General features: G+C 41.6%; 1 protein-coding gene across 4 annotated transcripts in view; it reads right to left on the bottom strand.

Moving 5' to 3' along the window:
* Positions 1 to 213: 213 nt before the first annotated feature.
* The window catches only part of DHRSX (dehydrogenase/reductase X-linked), an 863,646-nt gene continuing 845,824 nt past the window's right edge, over positions 214 to 18,035 (bottom strand). For 3 of the 4 annotated variants that reach the window (XM_073616402.1, XM_073616400.1, XM_073616403.1), the window contains exon 7: positions 214 to 537. In XM_073616402.1, the coding sequence (XP_073472503.1) occupies positions 352 to 537 (186 nt within the window). In that variant the 3' untranslated portion in view covers positions 214 to 351. The remainder of the gene's footprint in view (positions 538 to 18,035) is intronic. The other variant, XM_073616401.1, reaches the window with a different exon arrangement.

Below are 18,035 nucleotides of genomic sequence, written 5' to 3'. Positions count from 1 at the left end.
ATAAAGTGGCCGGTGTATTTAGTGGTAGTTTTTCTAAAAAGAAACACAAGCCAAACTTGCTGCAGTTGCTGTTGCCTATTACTATTTATAACACAGCAGTAAAAAGGCTAGTGTCCTTTCAATATGGCTGTATATAATCATGTTGGTGACTGAAAATGTATTTCTATAGCACAAACCGTCCACAGTCACAGTTAACAAAATGATCATCTGTCGTAATGTTTTAACAAGCATTTATTGTTGAAATATTTGTCACAATTTTCCAGTTACTATCTCCACAATGATCCAGGTTTCGTATAGAAAATCCTGAACTGCTGTATACTTGGACATAACAAAACATAATAAGAAAAAATTTTAGGACAAAGCAGGAAGTGCAGCCATCTTGCAGCTTTCAGACCATAGCTTCTTCTGTACCTCTGTATTATATGTTACATCCGCAGATTTTATCCTTTGTCCATTATATAAATAACAGCCCCCAATTCCTTCCAGGTCTGGTGAAATGGATGCATAAATGGAAGTGAATGCCCCTTCTTCAGCTGTCTGCAACAGAAAGAAAATATAAAACGGTTTTATATTTATGAAACAATAGCTCTATATATTTTGTAATTTCCATGCCGTTCTGACATTATTTACTCAACCCCGATAAAGAACACAGCAAGCACAGGGACCAGACTTTTCTCTACTGCAGTTAAGCAATGAAGCAAAGTCACATTCCCACCCCCAGCCTGTGATTGGACAGTGATGAGGGAAACTCTTTGCTCCTCCGCCTGTCAGCATGTTCCTCGTTAGCACATGTAAGTAGGGTACACATGTCTGGCTACAAGTGTTGACCCTCCCTCTCCAACAACGCTAAATGGAGATGCCATGTCTTCTAGTGCTTTAACTACCAGATCTTCTAGTGTAGGGTCTCCAAACTTTCTAAACAAAGGACCAGTTTACTGTCCTTCAGACACTCTGGGGGCCAGAATGTGGCCAGTGTGAGTAGAAAATGCTTTGGCGTCAATGGGAGTGGACAATGCTTCATCATTGGTATTAGTGAGAGGATAGTGCCAATTGTTGGCATCAGGGGATGGAAAAGTGCTCTATGATTGGTGCAATTGGGAGGAATGATGTTCCATTGTTGGTGTCAGTGTGAGGAATAGTCCCTTGTATTAGAAGGATGAATAGTGCCAATCGTTGACAGCAGGGGAAGGAATAGTGCCCCATCATTGGTGTCAGTGAAAGGAATAGTGCCCTATTGTTGGTGTGCAAGGGCCGGATAAAGGCAAGCAAAGGGCCACATCTGGCCCCCGGGTTACAGTTTGGAGACCACTGTTCTAGTGTTACAGATATACAACAACAGTAATGTCAGCAAATCATCTTAAAGATATAACAATTAACCAACTTCAGCCTCAGAAGGATTTACCCCCTTCCTGACCAGAGCACTTTTTGCGATTCGGCACTGCGTCGCTTTAACTGACAATTGCGCAGTTGTGAGATGTTGTACCCAAACAAAATTGACGTCCTTTTTTTCCCACAAATACTTTCTTTTGGTGGTATTTGATCACATCTAAGGTTTTTATTTTTTGCGCTATAAACAAAAAAAGAGCGACAATTTTGAAAAAAACACATTATTTTTTACTTTTTGCTATAATAAATATCGCCCAAAAAATATAAAAGAAACATTTTTTCCCTCAGTTTAGGCCAATATGTATTCTTCTACATATTTTTGGTAAAAAAAAAACGCAATAAGCGAATATTGATTGGTTTGCGCAAAAGTTATAGTGTCTACAAAATAGGGGATAGTTTTATGGCATTTTTATTATTATTTTTTTTTATTAGTAATGGCGGTGATCTTTATGCGACATTATGGCGGACACATCGGACATTTTTGACACAATTTTGGGACCATTGTCATTTATACAGTGATCAGTGCTATAAAAATGCATTGATTACTGTGTAAATGACATGGGCAGTGAAGGGGTTAACTACTAGGGGGCGATGAAGGGATTAAGTGTGTCCTAGGGAGTGATTCTAACTGTGGGGGGGAGGGGCTACAACACACAGGACAGCGATCACTGCTCTCGATGACAGGGAGCAGTGATCTCTGTCCTGTCACTAGGCAGAACGGGACACGATCGCAGGCACCCGGAGGACGTTGAGTTTGTGGGACCCATGGTAACGGAGAACGCGGCAGGCGCACAGCCGCAGCACCGCTTCTTAAAGGGGACGTACCTGTACGCCCTTTTGCCCACCAGTGCCATTCTGCCGACGTATATCAGCGTGCACTGGTCAGGAAGCGGTTAATTATAAATGTCCAGATGTAAAGGGAATCATATAAAGGTAACTAGTAAAATAAAAACATTGCCATGCCTAAAACATAAGTCTGTAGGTTTTTTCACCTGGTGATCCAACAAGTAACACACAGTCCTATATTGTACTAGCACAGTCCTATGCCCTATATGCAGCTATGCAGCTATATACCCACTAGACCTCCAGGCAATATTTCATATTGGGGCACTCTGGAGTTGATTTACTGAAAGCAAATAGACTGTGCACTTTGCAAAGTGCAGTTGCACTCTGCATGAACAGTTGCTCCAGAGCTTAGTAAATTACCAGAAGCTCTGCTGACTTCCATTATATAATAGTGTGCAAGCAAAAATTCTGTTTTTTTTTAAATTTTCCTTGCATGTAAAGTGAAGCTTTACCTCATTTACCAAGCTCTGGAGCAACTGCAGAGTACAACTGCGTTTTGCAAAGTGCACAATCTATTTGCCTTCAGTAAATCAACCCCAATGTAATGTGTTGCCACCTTAGGACAGGAAAGATGTTACAGCTATAGAAAACCTCCCCCTTCCCAGAACATAGTAAGGCAGAGGTTCTGTAGTTCAAGGAGATAACTAGGAAAAATATAAACTAATAACAGTACAGTGGAGGCACTTTAACAAAATTTAACAATTTAACAAAATGATTTAACAAAATGATTTCAATTATCTATCTAACAGACCAAAAGAGAGAGAATAAGAGAAGTTCATTGTTAGGGATAGCATACACATTAACCGCTTGCCGACCGCCGCACACAGATGTACGTCGGCAGAATGGCACAGGTAGGCAAACAGGCATACCTGTATGTCCCTTTGGATCTGCCGCCTAATGGGCACATGCCCGCCGCACACTGCGGGAGTGTGCCCGCGGGTCCCAGGAACACGATGTTCGCCGGCGACCCGCAATTGCGGAATGGAGAGGCAGGACTGGGAGATGCCTTTGTAAACGAGGCATTTCCTTGTTCTGCCTTGTGCCCTTCATCGGGAGCAGTGATCGCTGTCATGTCAGTGGTAGCCCATCCCCCCAACAGTTAGAACACCTCCCTAGGACACACTTAACCCCTTGATCGCCACTTAGTGTTTAACCCCTTCCCTGCCAGCGTCGTTTACACAGTAATCAGTGCATTTTTAAAGCACTGACAACGGTCCCAAAATAATGTCAAAAGTGTCCGATGTGTCCGCGATAATGACGCAGTCATGATAAAAATTGCAGATCGCTGCCATTACTAATAAAAAAAATTAATAATAAAAATGCCATAATTCTATCCCCTATTTTGTAGACGCTATAACTTTTGCGCAAACCAATCAATATACGCTTATTGCGATTTTTTTTTACCAAAAATATGTAGAAGAATACATATCGGCCTAAACTGAGAAAGAAATTTGTTTTTTTGGGGGGGGATATTTATTATAGCAAAAAGTAAAAAATATTTTTTTTCAAAATTGTCGCTCTTTTTTTGTTTATAGCGCAAAAAATAAAAACCGCAGAGGTGATCAAATACCACCAAAAGAAAGCTCTATTAATGGGAAAAAAGGACGTCAATTTTGTTTGGGTACAAGGTTGCACGACCGCGCAATTGTCAGCTAAAGCGACGCAGTGCCAAATCTCCAAAAAGGCTCTGGTCAGGAAGGGGGTAAAATCTTCCGGGGCTGGCTGAAGTGGTTAAAGCAGACTACAAGCACTAAAAGCAAAGCCTTATTATTTATGTCACCCCCCTCTATGTCAAAATGCTGCAATGATATGGGGAAGGGGAGAAAGGCTAGTAAATATACTATGTTCGCCTAGCTTCTATACTGCAGAGGTTGACATCAACATGCTTCCAGTTAGATACCAGGAAATGGTGTTTAGCCCAAATTTTGTGAGAAGATGAGAAGGCACTCCAACACGGAAGTAGCGTCATCACCAGAAGAATGGCGCTGCAGGGGGGTAAGTATATTTACTAACCTTTTTCCCCAGTTTTGTTTTTAGTTTTAATTTAGCGTTTTGGCATGAATAAGTAAGTGGACCTTACATTTTTAGTGCAGGGTCTGCTTTAAGATGACAATTGAAAAGGAAATGATGATGCACTAATGGCAGTAACCTAAAGTTATTACCTTATTAAAGAAACCTGCCCGCCTTGCTACCACTCAAAAAAAAAAAAGTTGTTTTTGTTCTCTTGCTGAACACTACACCACATAAATCATATTCAAAATAACAGTACTGTGCACACAGATAAGAAAAACATATAAAACATTTATTTTTGGCTTTTTAAAAGCCCTTGATAGGTATTTCCCACTGATTCTGTTTACTTTCTTGTACATTTTGCATGACTAAACCTTGGTAACAGTAGTGGAGAAGCTAATGAAGGTATTTGAAGAGCTGTTTAGTTATTCATCAGTTGGCATTAATATTTAATATTCTGTAATATCATTTTTATAGTTATGTGTTGTTGTTGTTGTCGAGGATGTTGTTGTTTTTACTATAGCAAAATCAGATAAACATATTTTGCAGCAATTTTGTGGTTTATTTATCTATTTTGCCTTTATATTTGAGAAATTTGAGTATTTTAACCACTTCAGCCCCATTTACCCACTTCCTGACCAGGCCATTTTTTGCGATTCGGCACTGCGTCGCTTTAACTGACAATTGCGCGGTCGTGCGATGCTGTACCCAAACAAATTTGATGTCCTTTTTTTTCCCACAAATAGAGCTTTCTTTTGGTGGCATTTGATCAAAATTAATGTCCTTTTTTATTTTTTGCGATATAAACAAAAAAACTGTGACAATTTTGAAAAAACCCAAAACATTTCCAAAAAAAAAGGTAAAAAAAAACAATTTATTCATCAGTAGAGGTTGATGTGTATTCTGCTACATATTTTTGGTAAAAAAAAAAAAAAAAAAATCGCAATAAGCATGTATTGATTGGTTTACACAAAAGTTATCACGTCTTCAAATAGTGGATAGATTTATGGCATTTTTATTATTATTTTTTTTTACTAGTAAAGGTGGCGAGTGATTTTTAGCTGGACTGCGACATTGCGGTGGGCGGATCGGACACTTAACTGACATTTTTGATACTTTTTGGGGAACCAGTGACATTATTACAATAATCAGTGCTAAAAATAAGCACTGTTATTATTTTTTTTTTTACTAGTAATGGTGGCGATCAGTGATTTTGTAGCAGGACTGCAACATTGCGGCGGACGGATCGGACACTTAACTGACATTTTTTATATTTTTGGGGGGAACCAGTGACATTATTACAGTAATCAGTGCTAAAAATAAGCACTGTTATTGTACTAAGGACACAGACGGGTAAGGGGTTTACATCAGGGGCGATCAAGGTGTTTTCTGTATGGGGGACTGTGTGACTTGGTAAACAAACAGATCCATCTTCCTGCATAACAGAAAGACAGGATCTCTGATCTCCCCAGTCAGACCGGAGATCTGCCTTGTTTACACAGGCAGATTCCCGTTCTGTCACTGCGGGGAATGATCGCGGGTGGCCGCCTGACATCGATTCCGCTAGACCCGCTGATTGCCTCCCCTGCTTGCCAATGGGAGTGCACACGCGCCGCCCACAAAAGACAGTTCCCACGCTGACGTACAGCTATGGCGATTTGCGGGAATGAGACAACTTGCCGCAGTATAATGACGGTGGCTGGTCGGGAAGCGGTTTAAAGGGGAAGTTGAAACACAATTAAAATGACACAATTATCCTTATTTAATAAAGAGTTTTTAGAGTGCATGTAAACCCTCAAACTATTTTTCATTTTATGGAATTATGTTTTACTGCATAGAGTTTTCTTTAGCTAATAATTGATTAGGAATATCTTCCAAAGTCTCTTACCTAGAGACCCTGCCAGGACCAGCAATTACTGTTTCAGGCAGACAGCCCTAAGCCACTGCTTTGCAATTATTAGTTGCGCTGACAGCCTGCCCAAGACCATTCAGGTGGTCAATGGGCTTCCTATGTGATAGATTTGGTGGAGGAAGTCGGCAACCCATCGATCCCGATCTACCAGTCGATGGCGGTCAGGTGACGGGTAGATCATGCCCCCAGCTTGCCAAGCCCCCATCTTCAGAACAGTGGTGTCTCATACGTAAGCAGTAGGATTTTCGTAATTATAGTGGGGCCAGCGGAGTGAGCAGGAGGATGCATTTGCTGATACTGATTCTTTAATTCTGGCTGCAGTCCCTGGCAGGGTGGTGTTAACTGCAATCCGCCTTTTTGTATCCTGCCTTAGGACCAGAGCAGCGCCAGTAACAGCTGCAAGGAACAGAGAAGAACTCCAGTATGGTGTACTGACAGTGGACTCCTCTCCTCTATTATCTTGCAGCTATATTTGCTCAGGTCAATACATTTCATTGTTGCAAGTGAAGCTCACACACAGTGCACTGGTGTCATCAAGGGGATAACACCAACTATAACAGAGCAAGCAACTATTATAGGGGGCTCAGGTCAGTAAGGGCTCATTTACACGTGTGGGTTGGAGGGCGGTAAAACCCCACAGTTTAGCCATGACCATCAACACCTCCCCCCTCAACTGCACCCCCTTTAGCTGCTGTGGCCAGAGGTGTACACATGCTGCAGCAAGAATTATATGCCCTGTCATGCTTGGCAACTGTAACCCATGTCAAGTACTCTGCAACCTTGCGCAGTACAGCGACCAAGTATCGCTTCCTCTCCAACTATTCTAACTTTTGGACCCCATTCCAGCATACTGCAACTGTGTGCATTGCATGTGGTTGAGGGGCGCTTACAGAGTGGCCCCCACCAAAAGTGAGAGGGGATTTAATTCCTGCCATGGCATGTATACACTCTTAGCTGTTGCTCCTCCTGGGGTTGTAAAGCTGTGGATCAGCTGAAGAGTTTTACCACCCTCAACCTCTTGTGTGAATGAGCCCTAATAGTGCTGCCGCCAAATACAGGAGGGAGTACTGTTCTTCTGAAAAGTAATCCACGCATGCCTGACAGGAGGTGAAGAGGTAATATGTCGCCACCTCACCGCATGATTTAAACATACAATTGCTGTGCAATGCATGCTAATATGGCACGGAAGTACAGCAATTATAAGTTTAAATCAGACGGTGAGGAGGTGACATTGGATGACATGGGAAACACTGTACCCAGTGATCTTTGACTTCTCCCATGGTGTTCAGGTAGATCTACACCTCTCTAAGGTTGTTGATTTAGGATTTACATACACTTCAAAAGAACTGTATGCTTGTACATCATTTCTTTATTATTATTAGGACTAAAATAAAAAAAAACTTTAAAATAATTTTTTTCAAGTAGATAAACATTATTGCATATTAGGATTTTGAGCAAGCAAGTGGAACTTTAGGCTCATTATCATTCTTTCCATGCTATCCCCTATTTACACCTGAGGATGGATGACTCACCAGTTGTAAGGATCCATCCCTTATCAGATGGCTTAGTCAGGCAAAGTGAGGTAAAAGACAGGAAGCTACTGTTGTGCTGCCTTCTTCACTTACCCACAATGGTTTTGGACAGCTTTGGATTAAAAATGTACATGAATTAATAAAAATTGTATACAATATATATACTGTATGTGTAGATACAGTATATCACAAAAGTGAGTACACATTTTTGTAAATATTTTATTATATCTTTTCATGTGACAACACTGAAGAAATGACACTTTGCTACAATGTAAAGTAGTGAGTGTACAGCTTGTATAACAGTGTAAATTTGCTGTCCCCTTGAAATAACTCAACACACAGCCATTAATGTCTAAACCGCTGGTAACAAAAGTGAGTACACCCCTAAGCGAAAATGTCCAAATTGGGCCCAAAGTGTCAATATTTTGTGTGGCCACCATTTTTTTCCAGCACTGCCTTTGTTACCAGTCTTGGGCATGGAGTTCACCAGAGCTTCACAGGTTGCCACTGGAGTCTTCTTTCACTCCTCCATGATGACATCATGGAGCTGGTGGATGTTAGAGACCTTGCACTCCTCCACCTTCCGTTTGAGGATGCCCCACAGATGCTCAATAGGGTTTAGGTCTGGAGAAGTGCTTGGCCAGTCCATCACCTTTACCCTCAGCTTCTTTAGCAAGGCAGTGGTGGTCTTGGAGGTGTTTTTGGGGTCGTTATCCTATTGGAATACTGCCCTGCAGCCCAGTCTCCAAAGGCAGGGGATCATACTCTGCTTCAGTATGTCACAGTACATGTTGGCATTCATGGTTCCCTCAATGAACTGTAGCTCCCCAGTGCCGGCAGCACTCATGCAGCCGGAATCACCATGCCTGACTGTAGGCAAGACGCGCTTGTCTTTGAACTCCTCACCTGGTTGCCACCACACATGTTTGACACCATCTGAACCAGATAGGTTTATCTTGGTCTCATCAGACCATCGGACATGGTTCCAGTAATCCATGTCCTTAGTATGCTTGTCTTCAGCAAACTGTTTGCGGGCTTTCTTGTGCATCATCTTTAGAAGAGGCTTCCTTCTGGGACGACAGCCATGCAGACCAATTTGATGCAGAGTGTAGTGTATGGTCTGAGCACTGACAGGCTGACCCCCACCCCTTCAACCTCTGCAGCAAAGGTCTATTTCCCAAAGACAATATCTGGCTATGACGCTGAGCACGTGCACTCAACTTCTTTGGTCGACCATGGCAAGGCCTGTTCTGAGTGGAACCTGTCCTGTCAAGCTGCTGTATGGTCTTGGCCACCGTGCTGCAGCACGGTTTCAAGGCCTGGTAATCTTCTTATATCCTAGGCCATCTTTATGTAGAGCAACAATTCTTTTTTTCAAATCCTCAGAGTTCTTTGCCATGAGGTGCCATGTTGAACTTCCATTGACCAGTATTTGAGAGTGAGAGCGATAACACCAAATTTAACCCATTCACACCTGAGACCTTGTAACACTAACGAGTCACATGACACCAGGAGGGAAAATGGCTAATTGGGCCCAATTTGGACATTTTCACTTAGGGGTGCACACACTTTTGTTGCCAGCGGTTTAGACATTAATGGCTGTGTGTTGAGTTATCTTGAGGGGACAACAAATTGACACTGTTATGCAAGCTGTACACTCATATAGATATGCAGTATATGTAAATAACATACACATATATATATAATATATATATATATATATATATATATATATATATATATATATATATTTATACAATTCTAAAAAAAATGTAAGGAACACTTTGAAAACACATTAGATCTCAATGGGGAAAATATAATGCTGTGCCACTAGTGCCCCCTCCCCCACTGACTGGCAGTGCCCCCCCAATATCACCTCACTAAGCACCACAACCCCCCTATCTCCCACCACTAAGCACCAGGACCCCCCATCTTCCTCCGCTAAACACCAGGTCCTCCCATCTCCCCCACCAAACACCAGGACCCCCCATCTCCCTCCACTAAGCACCAGGACCCCTATCTACCCCTGCTAAGAACCATTACCCCTTATTTCCCCCCACTAACCACCAAGACCCTCATCTCTCCCCACTAAGCACCAGGACCCCTATCTCCCACCACTAAGCACCAGGACTCCCATATACCCCCAATAAGCACCAGGACCCCCTCTCCCCCTCCCCCATTAATCACCAAGACCCCATCTCTCAACACTAAGCACCAAGACCCCCATCTCTCCCCACTAAGCATCAGGACCCCCTATGTCTCTCTACTAAGCAGCAGCACCCCCTATGTCTTCCCACTAAGCACCAGGACCCCCCATCTTTCACCAGTGCTCCCTTTTGTCCCCCTTGAAGTCAAAGCTGCATTATTTTAGGCAGGTATGCAGGGTCAGGGGCAGGGCTGGGGGCCCCATCAGGTAGGCTGTAGGAGGCTCCATGACTGGCGCCCCACCCACTGCACCGATCACCCTCGACTGCCCCCCTGTGTCCTCCTACGGCCCCTCTGTGTGCTCCTCCAGCCCCCCGTGTCCTCCTCTGGCCCCTTGTGTCCTTCTGTTATGACACTGTGCATTGCTCTACTGACACCATTCACTGGTCCCCAAAAAGCATTTTGAAAATATGAAAAAGAAATACAAAAAAATTAAATTGTAAAATAAATAAATAAATAAAGTAATAAGACCTACTGACACCGTCCACTGCCCTACTGACACCATCCTACACATACTACCCACCGCTGTACACTCCACACCCCTCTCCCTGCACATACTACCCACCGCCATACACTCCGCACTCCTCTCTCTGCACATACTATCCACCGCCATACACTTCGCAAATCTCTTCCTGTACATCCCACCCACCACTATTCACTCCACAACCCTCTTCCTGCACATACTACCCACCTCCATATACTCCGAACTCCTTTCCTGCACATACTAGCCACCACCATACACTTAACTTAGCACTCCTCTCCTGCAAATACTACCCACCACCATACACTTCGCACTCCTCTCCCTGCACATACTATCCACCTCCATACATTCCGCACTCCTCCCCTGGACATCCCACCCACCGCTTTAAACTCCATACCCCTCTCCCTGCACATACTACACACCACCATGTACTCCACACCCCTCTCCCTGCACATACTACCCACCGCCATACACTTTGTACTCGTCTCCCTTCACAAACTACCCACCTCTGTACACTCCGCACTCCTCTCCTGCACATACTACCCCCCTCCATACACTCCGCACTCCTCTCCTGCACATACTACCCACCACCATACACTTAACTTAGCACTCCTCTCCCTGCACATACTACCCACCACCATACACTTCATACTCTTCTCCTGCAAAAACTACCCACCACCAAACACTTCACACTCCTCTCCCTGCACATACTACCCACTGCTGTACACACCGCACTGTGCATTCCCTATTTAACATTACCACATTCTGTAAGTAATCTCAGACTCTATTTAACCACACCCCTTTAAGCCACGCCCAATATTTAGCACACGTTAAAACACGCCCACTTTTTTGCGTGCCACATTTCTTTATTTATCGATGCCTGGGACCCACTCTTGATCTTGCACACGGGCCCACTCATTTCATAACATATATCTATATATAGATCTATATATATCTATATATATAGATGTATATCTATATATATATATATATATATATATATATATATATATATATATATATATATATATATATATACTGTATATTGTAATATAAAGGCAAGAATGGCTATATTAAACATGTAGCTATATATAATATAAAGACAAGAGGATCCATCATAAATAAATCATTTTCTAAAATTTATTTAGCAGACTCATGGATTTTAATACATAAAAGCAAATAATTTGATTATAGAAAAACTGGCTATATCATATTAGGGCTTATGTATACTGCATCTCAAAGAAGCTCAAAGAAGCTGCTCCTAAAGGCTTTTGAGCTTTTTTTGAGCCGTATGGTAATACGAACCCTTCAATCTCCTTATCTCCCTATTGGCCACTAAACAGGAAACAGATGAATTTTGATCCATGTATGGGCAGGGTGGTTGTACAGAAGTCAATCTACTAATCAAATTCTGTACAACCGCCCTTTTGGAAAATGTATACTTGATCAGCACCGCCAGCTATACTGATCAGTGTTTTCTGATGGCTGGGAAGTCTCCCCACTGTCAGAATACAAAGGCTCCTCGGGGAGGATCTCCCCCATCCACCTCAAATGTGGTTGGGTGAATCGAGTCATTGTTTTTTTGTTCATCCTGCTGGTGAACAAAAAATAAAAAGAGTCAAATAATGGGCTGCCTTAGTCACTGGCCAATCTGGGTGTAGGCAGGGTGGGATGGATAGGCAACAGCATGACAATGCCAGCTCTTGTCAGTTTGCATTATAGATTTTGGATGCATAGGTCAATGCTCTTCGTAATATATTGGCACTAAGGAAAAGAACAGAGTGGGGCTTACTTGAAACAGAACTTCAAGCCCAACTCTGGGGCTTGAATCCTCAGCAGTGTCCTTTGCTCTTTTGTTATACTTATGTTTTGTATGTAGATGTCCTCAGGCCAATCACATGATGGCCAGGATCCTCTTTCTCTTTATATGTGAGTGCAGGGTGCTGTGTAATGTCACCTCAGTGGCATCATTTAAACAGGAGACTGAGGAAATCTAGGAATTACTGTGGGGACAGTGCCAGCGAAGAGGTAAGTTTTGCAGTCAGAGCTGCTTTTTATTTTCAGTCTTTGTTGGGGGATTGTTTTTTTTTTCCATTTGCCTGAAGTTAGCTTCTCACTGGACCGAAACTCAAACAGGAAATGTGCGCCCAAGTGTAAAGCTTTGTTATGGCACCCAGGGACTGTCAAGGTAAAGCTGAATAGAGAAAATTTCGAAGATATATTGTCATAGGACTTTGCTAGACTGAGCACAGTGTATACTTCCATAGAAACACTTGAACAAGACCCCATTAGCAACAAACCAAAAAGGATAGTATAGATAAAACTAAGATTTATGCACTTATTTTTCTTTTTAATTTTTAAAGTATCCATACTGAAGATTAAAAATAAATTCTTAGCAGACATGCAGAAATGTGCATTTAGCAGAATAAAAACACATGCATCAAATTGTGCATTAGCTCCATAGCAATTCCCTTTGTGGAATCTGTGGACCATTATTGTTGTTGCCAAACATTGCCATCAAACATGCAAATGCACCTATAATATCAGATCTTGCCCTAAAGGACATATTGCCCATTACTTTATATCTTTTTATCTATGCCAAAATAAGTTATTCCCAGACATTGGAAAGCTTCTACGTCCCCTTCTGTTATGGAATGGGTCCAGGATCTTTGTCATCTTATAAGAATGGAGCGCCTACTGGACCAATTACACGATAAACAAATCCAGTTAAACACTACTTGTAGACCATAAGTTCTCTTAATGAATTCCACTTGCTTTCAAGCCTTGATATTTTATTATGCATGCTTTGACTAGCAGAGTGACCAGATTTTGTAGTTTGTCAGCTGAGCCATGAGGTGCCATGTTGAACTTCCAGTGACCAGTATGAGAGAGTGAGAGCGATAACACCTTAACACCAATTTAACACACCTGCTACCCATTCACACCTGAGACACAAAGGAGTCACATGACACCGGGAGGGAAAATGGCTAATTGGGCCCAATTTGGACATTTTCCCTTATGGGTGTATACACTTTTGTTGCCAGCGGTTTAGACATTAATGGCTGTGTGTTGAGTTATTTTGAAGGGACAGCAAATTGACACTGTTATACAAGCTGTACACTCACTACTTTACATTGTAGCAAAGTGTCATTTCTTCAGTGTTGTCACATGAAAAGATATAATAAAGCAAATTAGCAAATAAAGCAAAAATATAGCAAATTGACACTGTTATACAAGCTGTACACTCATATAGATATGCAGTATATGTAAATAAATAATAAAAAAATTATATATATATATATATATATATATATATATATACACACACACACACACACACACAATTCTCAAAAAAATGTAAGGAACACTTTGAAAACACATTAGATCTCAATTGGGAAAAATATAATGCTGTGCCACTAGTGCCCCCTCCCCCACTGACTGGCAGTGCCCCCCAATATCACCCCACTAAGCACCATGACCCCCCATCTCCCCCCACTAAGCACCAGGGCTCCCTATCTCCCCCCACTAAGCACCAGGACCCCCCATCTCCCTCCACTAAGCACCAGGTCCTCCCACCCCCCCCACCAAACACCAGGGCCCCCCATCTCCCCCCACTAAGCAAGAGGACCTCTATCTCCACCCACACAGCACCAGGACCCCTATCTACCCCTGCTAAGCACCATTACCCCTTATTTCCCCCCACTAAGCACCAATACCCTCATCTCTCCCCACTAAGCACCAAGACCCCTATCCCCCCCCCCACTAAGCACCAGGACCCCCATCTACCCCCAATAAGCACCAAATGCATCTATAATGCCAGATCTTGCCCTAAAGCACATATTGTCCATTACTTTATATCTATGCCAAAAGACATTGTTCCCAGACATTGGAAGGCTTCTACGTTCCCTTCTGTTATGGAATGGGTCCAGGAGCTTTGTCATCTTATATGAATGGAGTTCCTACAGGCCCAATTACACGATAAACAAATCCAGTTAAACACTACTTGTAGACCATAAGTTCTCTTAATGGATTCCACTTATTTTCAAGCCTTGATATTTTATTATGCATGCTTTGACTAGCAGAGTGACCAGATTTTGTAGTTTGTCAGCTGGGCCATCCACAACACCCAAGATAGGCTGTGATGAATAGGTTGGTGATCGAGGCAAACACTACCCCACTTACCCTCTCCTCAGCCCCCCCTTTTCTTTACTTTCTGTTAAACTGCAATAATGCTTGCCCATTAGTTGCTCATTAGAACAACCTCCTTTGAACTACACATTACCAGCTACATAGCCAGACATCTGACATTGGTATCGATATGTAATCTACGACTTATAGGTATTGTTTCTATACTTTATCATGTATAGTTGGGTCATTGAAGGTATTGCATTATTTTTATTTTTGGACAGTTTTAATTGCACAACTGTGTCTGTGAAAGTGTTCTTGGACATCTTCTTCAATACAATTCCCATTACATAAACAAATCACAAATTTTTAATGATATGCTTTGAAGCCATAGTAAAGGGCTACATAAATCAGTGTGTATTTTGAAAGGTACACGTAATAAGGCCTATCATATAATATTTACAGCTTGCACAGAATATCCAAATAATTCCAATAAATATAATTCTTGTACATTTAGCAGTATAACACAGTGTTTCACAGGCCTGGAAAAGCTTGCTGAGTTTTTGGAAGGAAAGGAATACATGAGGCAGAAGGAAATTAATAAGTTGTACTATACAAATCACTGAACAACAGGGGTTGGCATGCATTAACTGCACCGAGAAAAATTACATAGCAGCTTCCTATACAAACATGCCAAAATGACTCCATTTGTTACATGTTCTTATCATTTCTGGGTCTACTAAATGGCCAGTTTTGACGTAAGTCCAAAGTAGCTAGCAGAAAATGTATAGTACATATTGTAATTTATTTAAAATAGACTTTCAAAGAAAGAGACCCAGCATGAGACCTTGAGGATGTGTGAAGATGTATGGGAAATAGTGTATATTACAGCATTGTGAAAACTTTCAAGCTTTAGGCAAGCTGGACAGAGCAGTTTGAGGTAGAAGCTTACAGGGAGGCCTGGGGGCAAGGTGAACAAAAACCTAACCTGTACATATCAAGATAAATGCAGGATACTCATGTATGTAATACGTTTAGGGTACATTGTACAGTACATATAACTGTATTATTTGGTGTTATTATTCATGTTAAGCTTATTTATACAGTGTATACAGTATCTCACAAAAGTGAGTACACCCCTTACATTTTTGTAAATATTTTATTATATTGTTTCATGTGACAACATTGAATATATGACACTTTGCTACAATGTAAAGCTACAATGTAAAGTAGTAAGTGTACAGCTTGTATAGAGAGCTGGCCGTGTCCTTCCCACCTGCCTCTCCACCACTACCAGCCCTCCCGCGGTCCCTGCCTGCGCATTATGGCAGTCTTGTGACAAGTGGTGGGACGGACTGTTCGGATGGTACACATGTGTACACCCAGCCTGCATCTGTTACCACCCATCATATATTAGGGCAGCACAGTGGTGTAGTGGTTAGCACTCTCGCCTAGCAGTAAAAAAGTTCGAATCCCAACCACGACACTACCTGCCTGGAGTTTGAATGTTCTCCCTGTGTTTGCGTGTGTTTCCTCCGGGTACTCCGGTTTCCTCCCACACTCCAAAGACATGCTGGTAGGTTAATTGGATCCTGTCTAAATTGTCCCTAGTATGTATGAATGTGAGTTAGGGACCTTAGATTGTAAGCTTCTTGAGGGTAGGGACTAATGTGAATGCACATTGTATATGTAAAGCGCTGCGTAAATTGATGGCGCTATATAAGTACCTGAAATAAATATATATATATATGTGCATCTATAAAAAGTTTGAATATCATCAAAAAGTAAATTTATTTCAGTAATTCAATTCAAAAAGTGAAACTCATATATTATATAGATTCATTACACACTGAGTGATCTACTTTAAACATTGCTTTCTTTAATTTTGATAATTATGGCTTACAGCTAGTGAAAACCCCAAATTCAGTATCTCAGAAAATTTTAATATTACATAAAAAAAGTATTTTTAATACAGAAAGGTTGGCTTACTGAAAAGTATGTCCATGTACAGTGTAGTATGCACGCAGTACTTAGTTTGGGGCTCCTTTTCAATGAATTACTGCATCAATGCGGTGTGGCATGGAGGCGATTAGCCTGTGGCACTGCTGAGGTGTTATGAAAGTTAAGGTTGCTTTGATAGCAGCCTTCAGCTCATCTGCATTGTTGGGTCTGGTGTATCTTATCTTCCTCTTGACAATATCCCACAGATTCTCTATGGGGTTTAGGTCAGGCCAGCTTGCTGGTCAATCAAACACAGCGATACCATGAATATTAAACCAGGTATTGGTACTTTTGGCAGTGTGGGCAGGTGCCAAGTCCTGCTGGAAAATGAAAGCAGCATCTCCACAAAGCTGGTCTGCAGAGGAAAGCACAAAGTGCTCTCAAATTTTCTGGTAGAAGGCTGCGCTGACTTTGGACTTGATAAAACACAGTGGACCAACACCAGCAGATGACATGGCTCCCCAAATCTTCACCCCAAACTCACTCATCCATGTCTTTATGGACCTTGCTTTGTGCGCTGGTCCAAATCATTTGGTGGAGGGGGGGTTATGGTGTGGGGTTGTTTTTCAGGGGTTGGGCTTGGCCCCTTAGTTCCAGGCACTGCAGAGGGTGCAAAGGGTGGGCCAACTCAATGTTAAACCCTATGGACTAAGACTGGGATGCCATTCAAGTTTATGTGCGTGTAAAGGCAGGTGTCTCAATACTTTTGGCAATATAGTATATATTCTACATGAAAGCATAAAATAAAATTATACAGTGGGAAAAGAACAACATAGCACAGACTCCCTTCAAATCAATCTACCTGCATGTATAATGTTTTTAAATCACTTTGCTATGGAAGGCCAGATCTTAGAATTTCCACTGTACTTTCTGAAGTAAGATGAGAACTATATGATTCTGTGTCACCTTGAAATATTTTAGGCATAAAAACAGGCTTCAAAGCTAGTGACAGAAATGCTAAGTATCCATCAAAGAGAATATGTTAACGTAGCCACACTTAATTAATCAGATCTCTTTGAGCCAGAATTCATAGGAAAAAGCCCAGCTGTGTATGTATTTCAGGTGAAATAGAGGAATCGGTTGGCTCATTTACATAATTAGTACTTAGACCTACCAAACAAGTGTGTTTTTTTTTACAATAAAATGAAATACTGGGGTTTTTTTAAATCTTAAATCTCTGTTTAAATACACCCTGTATTAATGTTCTCATCTATATATAGTTGTCTATCTATTTTAGAACACAGATCCTGCTAGGCTGCATCCAAATTAACACTTCTCCAATTTATATCCACTGCAATTATCCACACATAAAAATATATAGCTAAATTATTATTCCACCCAACACATAGAATCTAGTGCTAATCAAGATTTTTTACTGGGTCCACAAAGGACTGCAAAGTGAGTAAGTCTATACAGTCTAAATAACAAAGACATTTATATATAAGCACCCCTTTCCAGTACCTGTAAACTATACATACAGTCAGTGCTGGGAATATAAGTGAAGGAACTGAGTCCCTGAGCCTGAATCCTGTGTTAA

This window comes from Aquarana catesbeiana, linkage group LG02, assembly GCF_042186555.1.
Source record: "Aquarana catesbeiana isolate 2022-GZ linkage group LG02, ASM4218655v1, whole genome shotgun sequence".
Lineage (NCBI taxonomy): Eukaryota > Metazoa > Chordata > Amphibia > Anura > Ranidae > Aquarana > Aquarana catesbeiana.
This window is presented reverse-complemented; position numbering and strand designations above follow the sequence as displayed.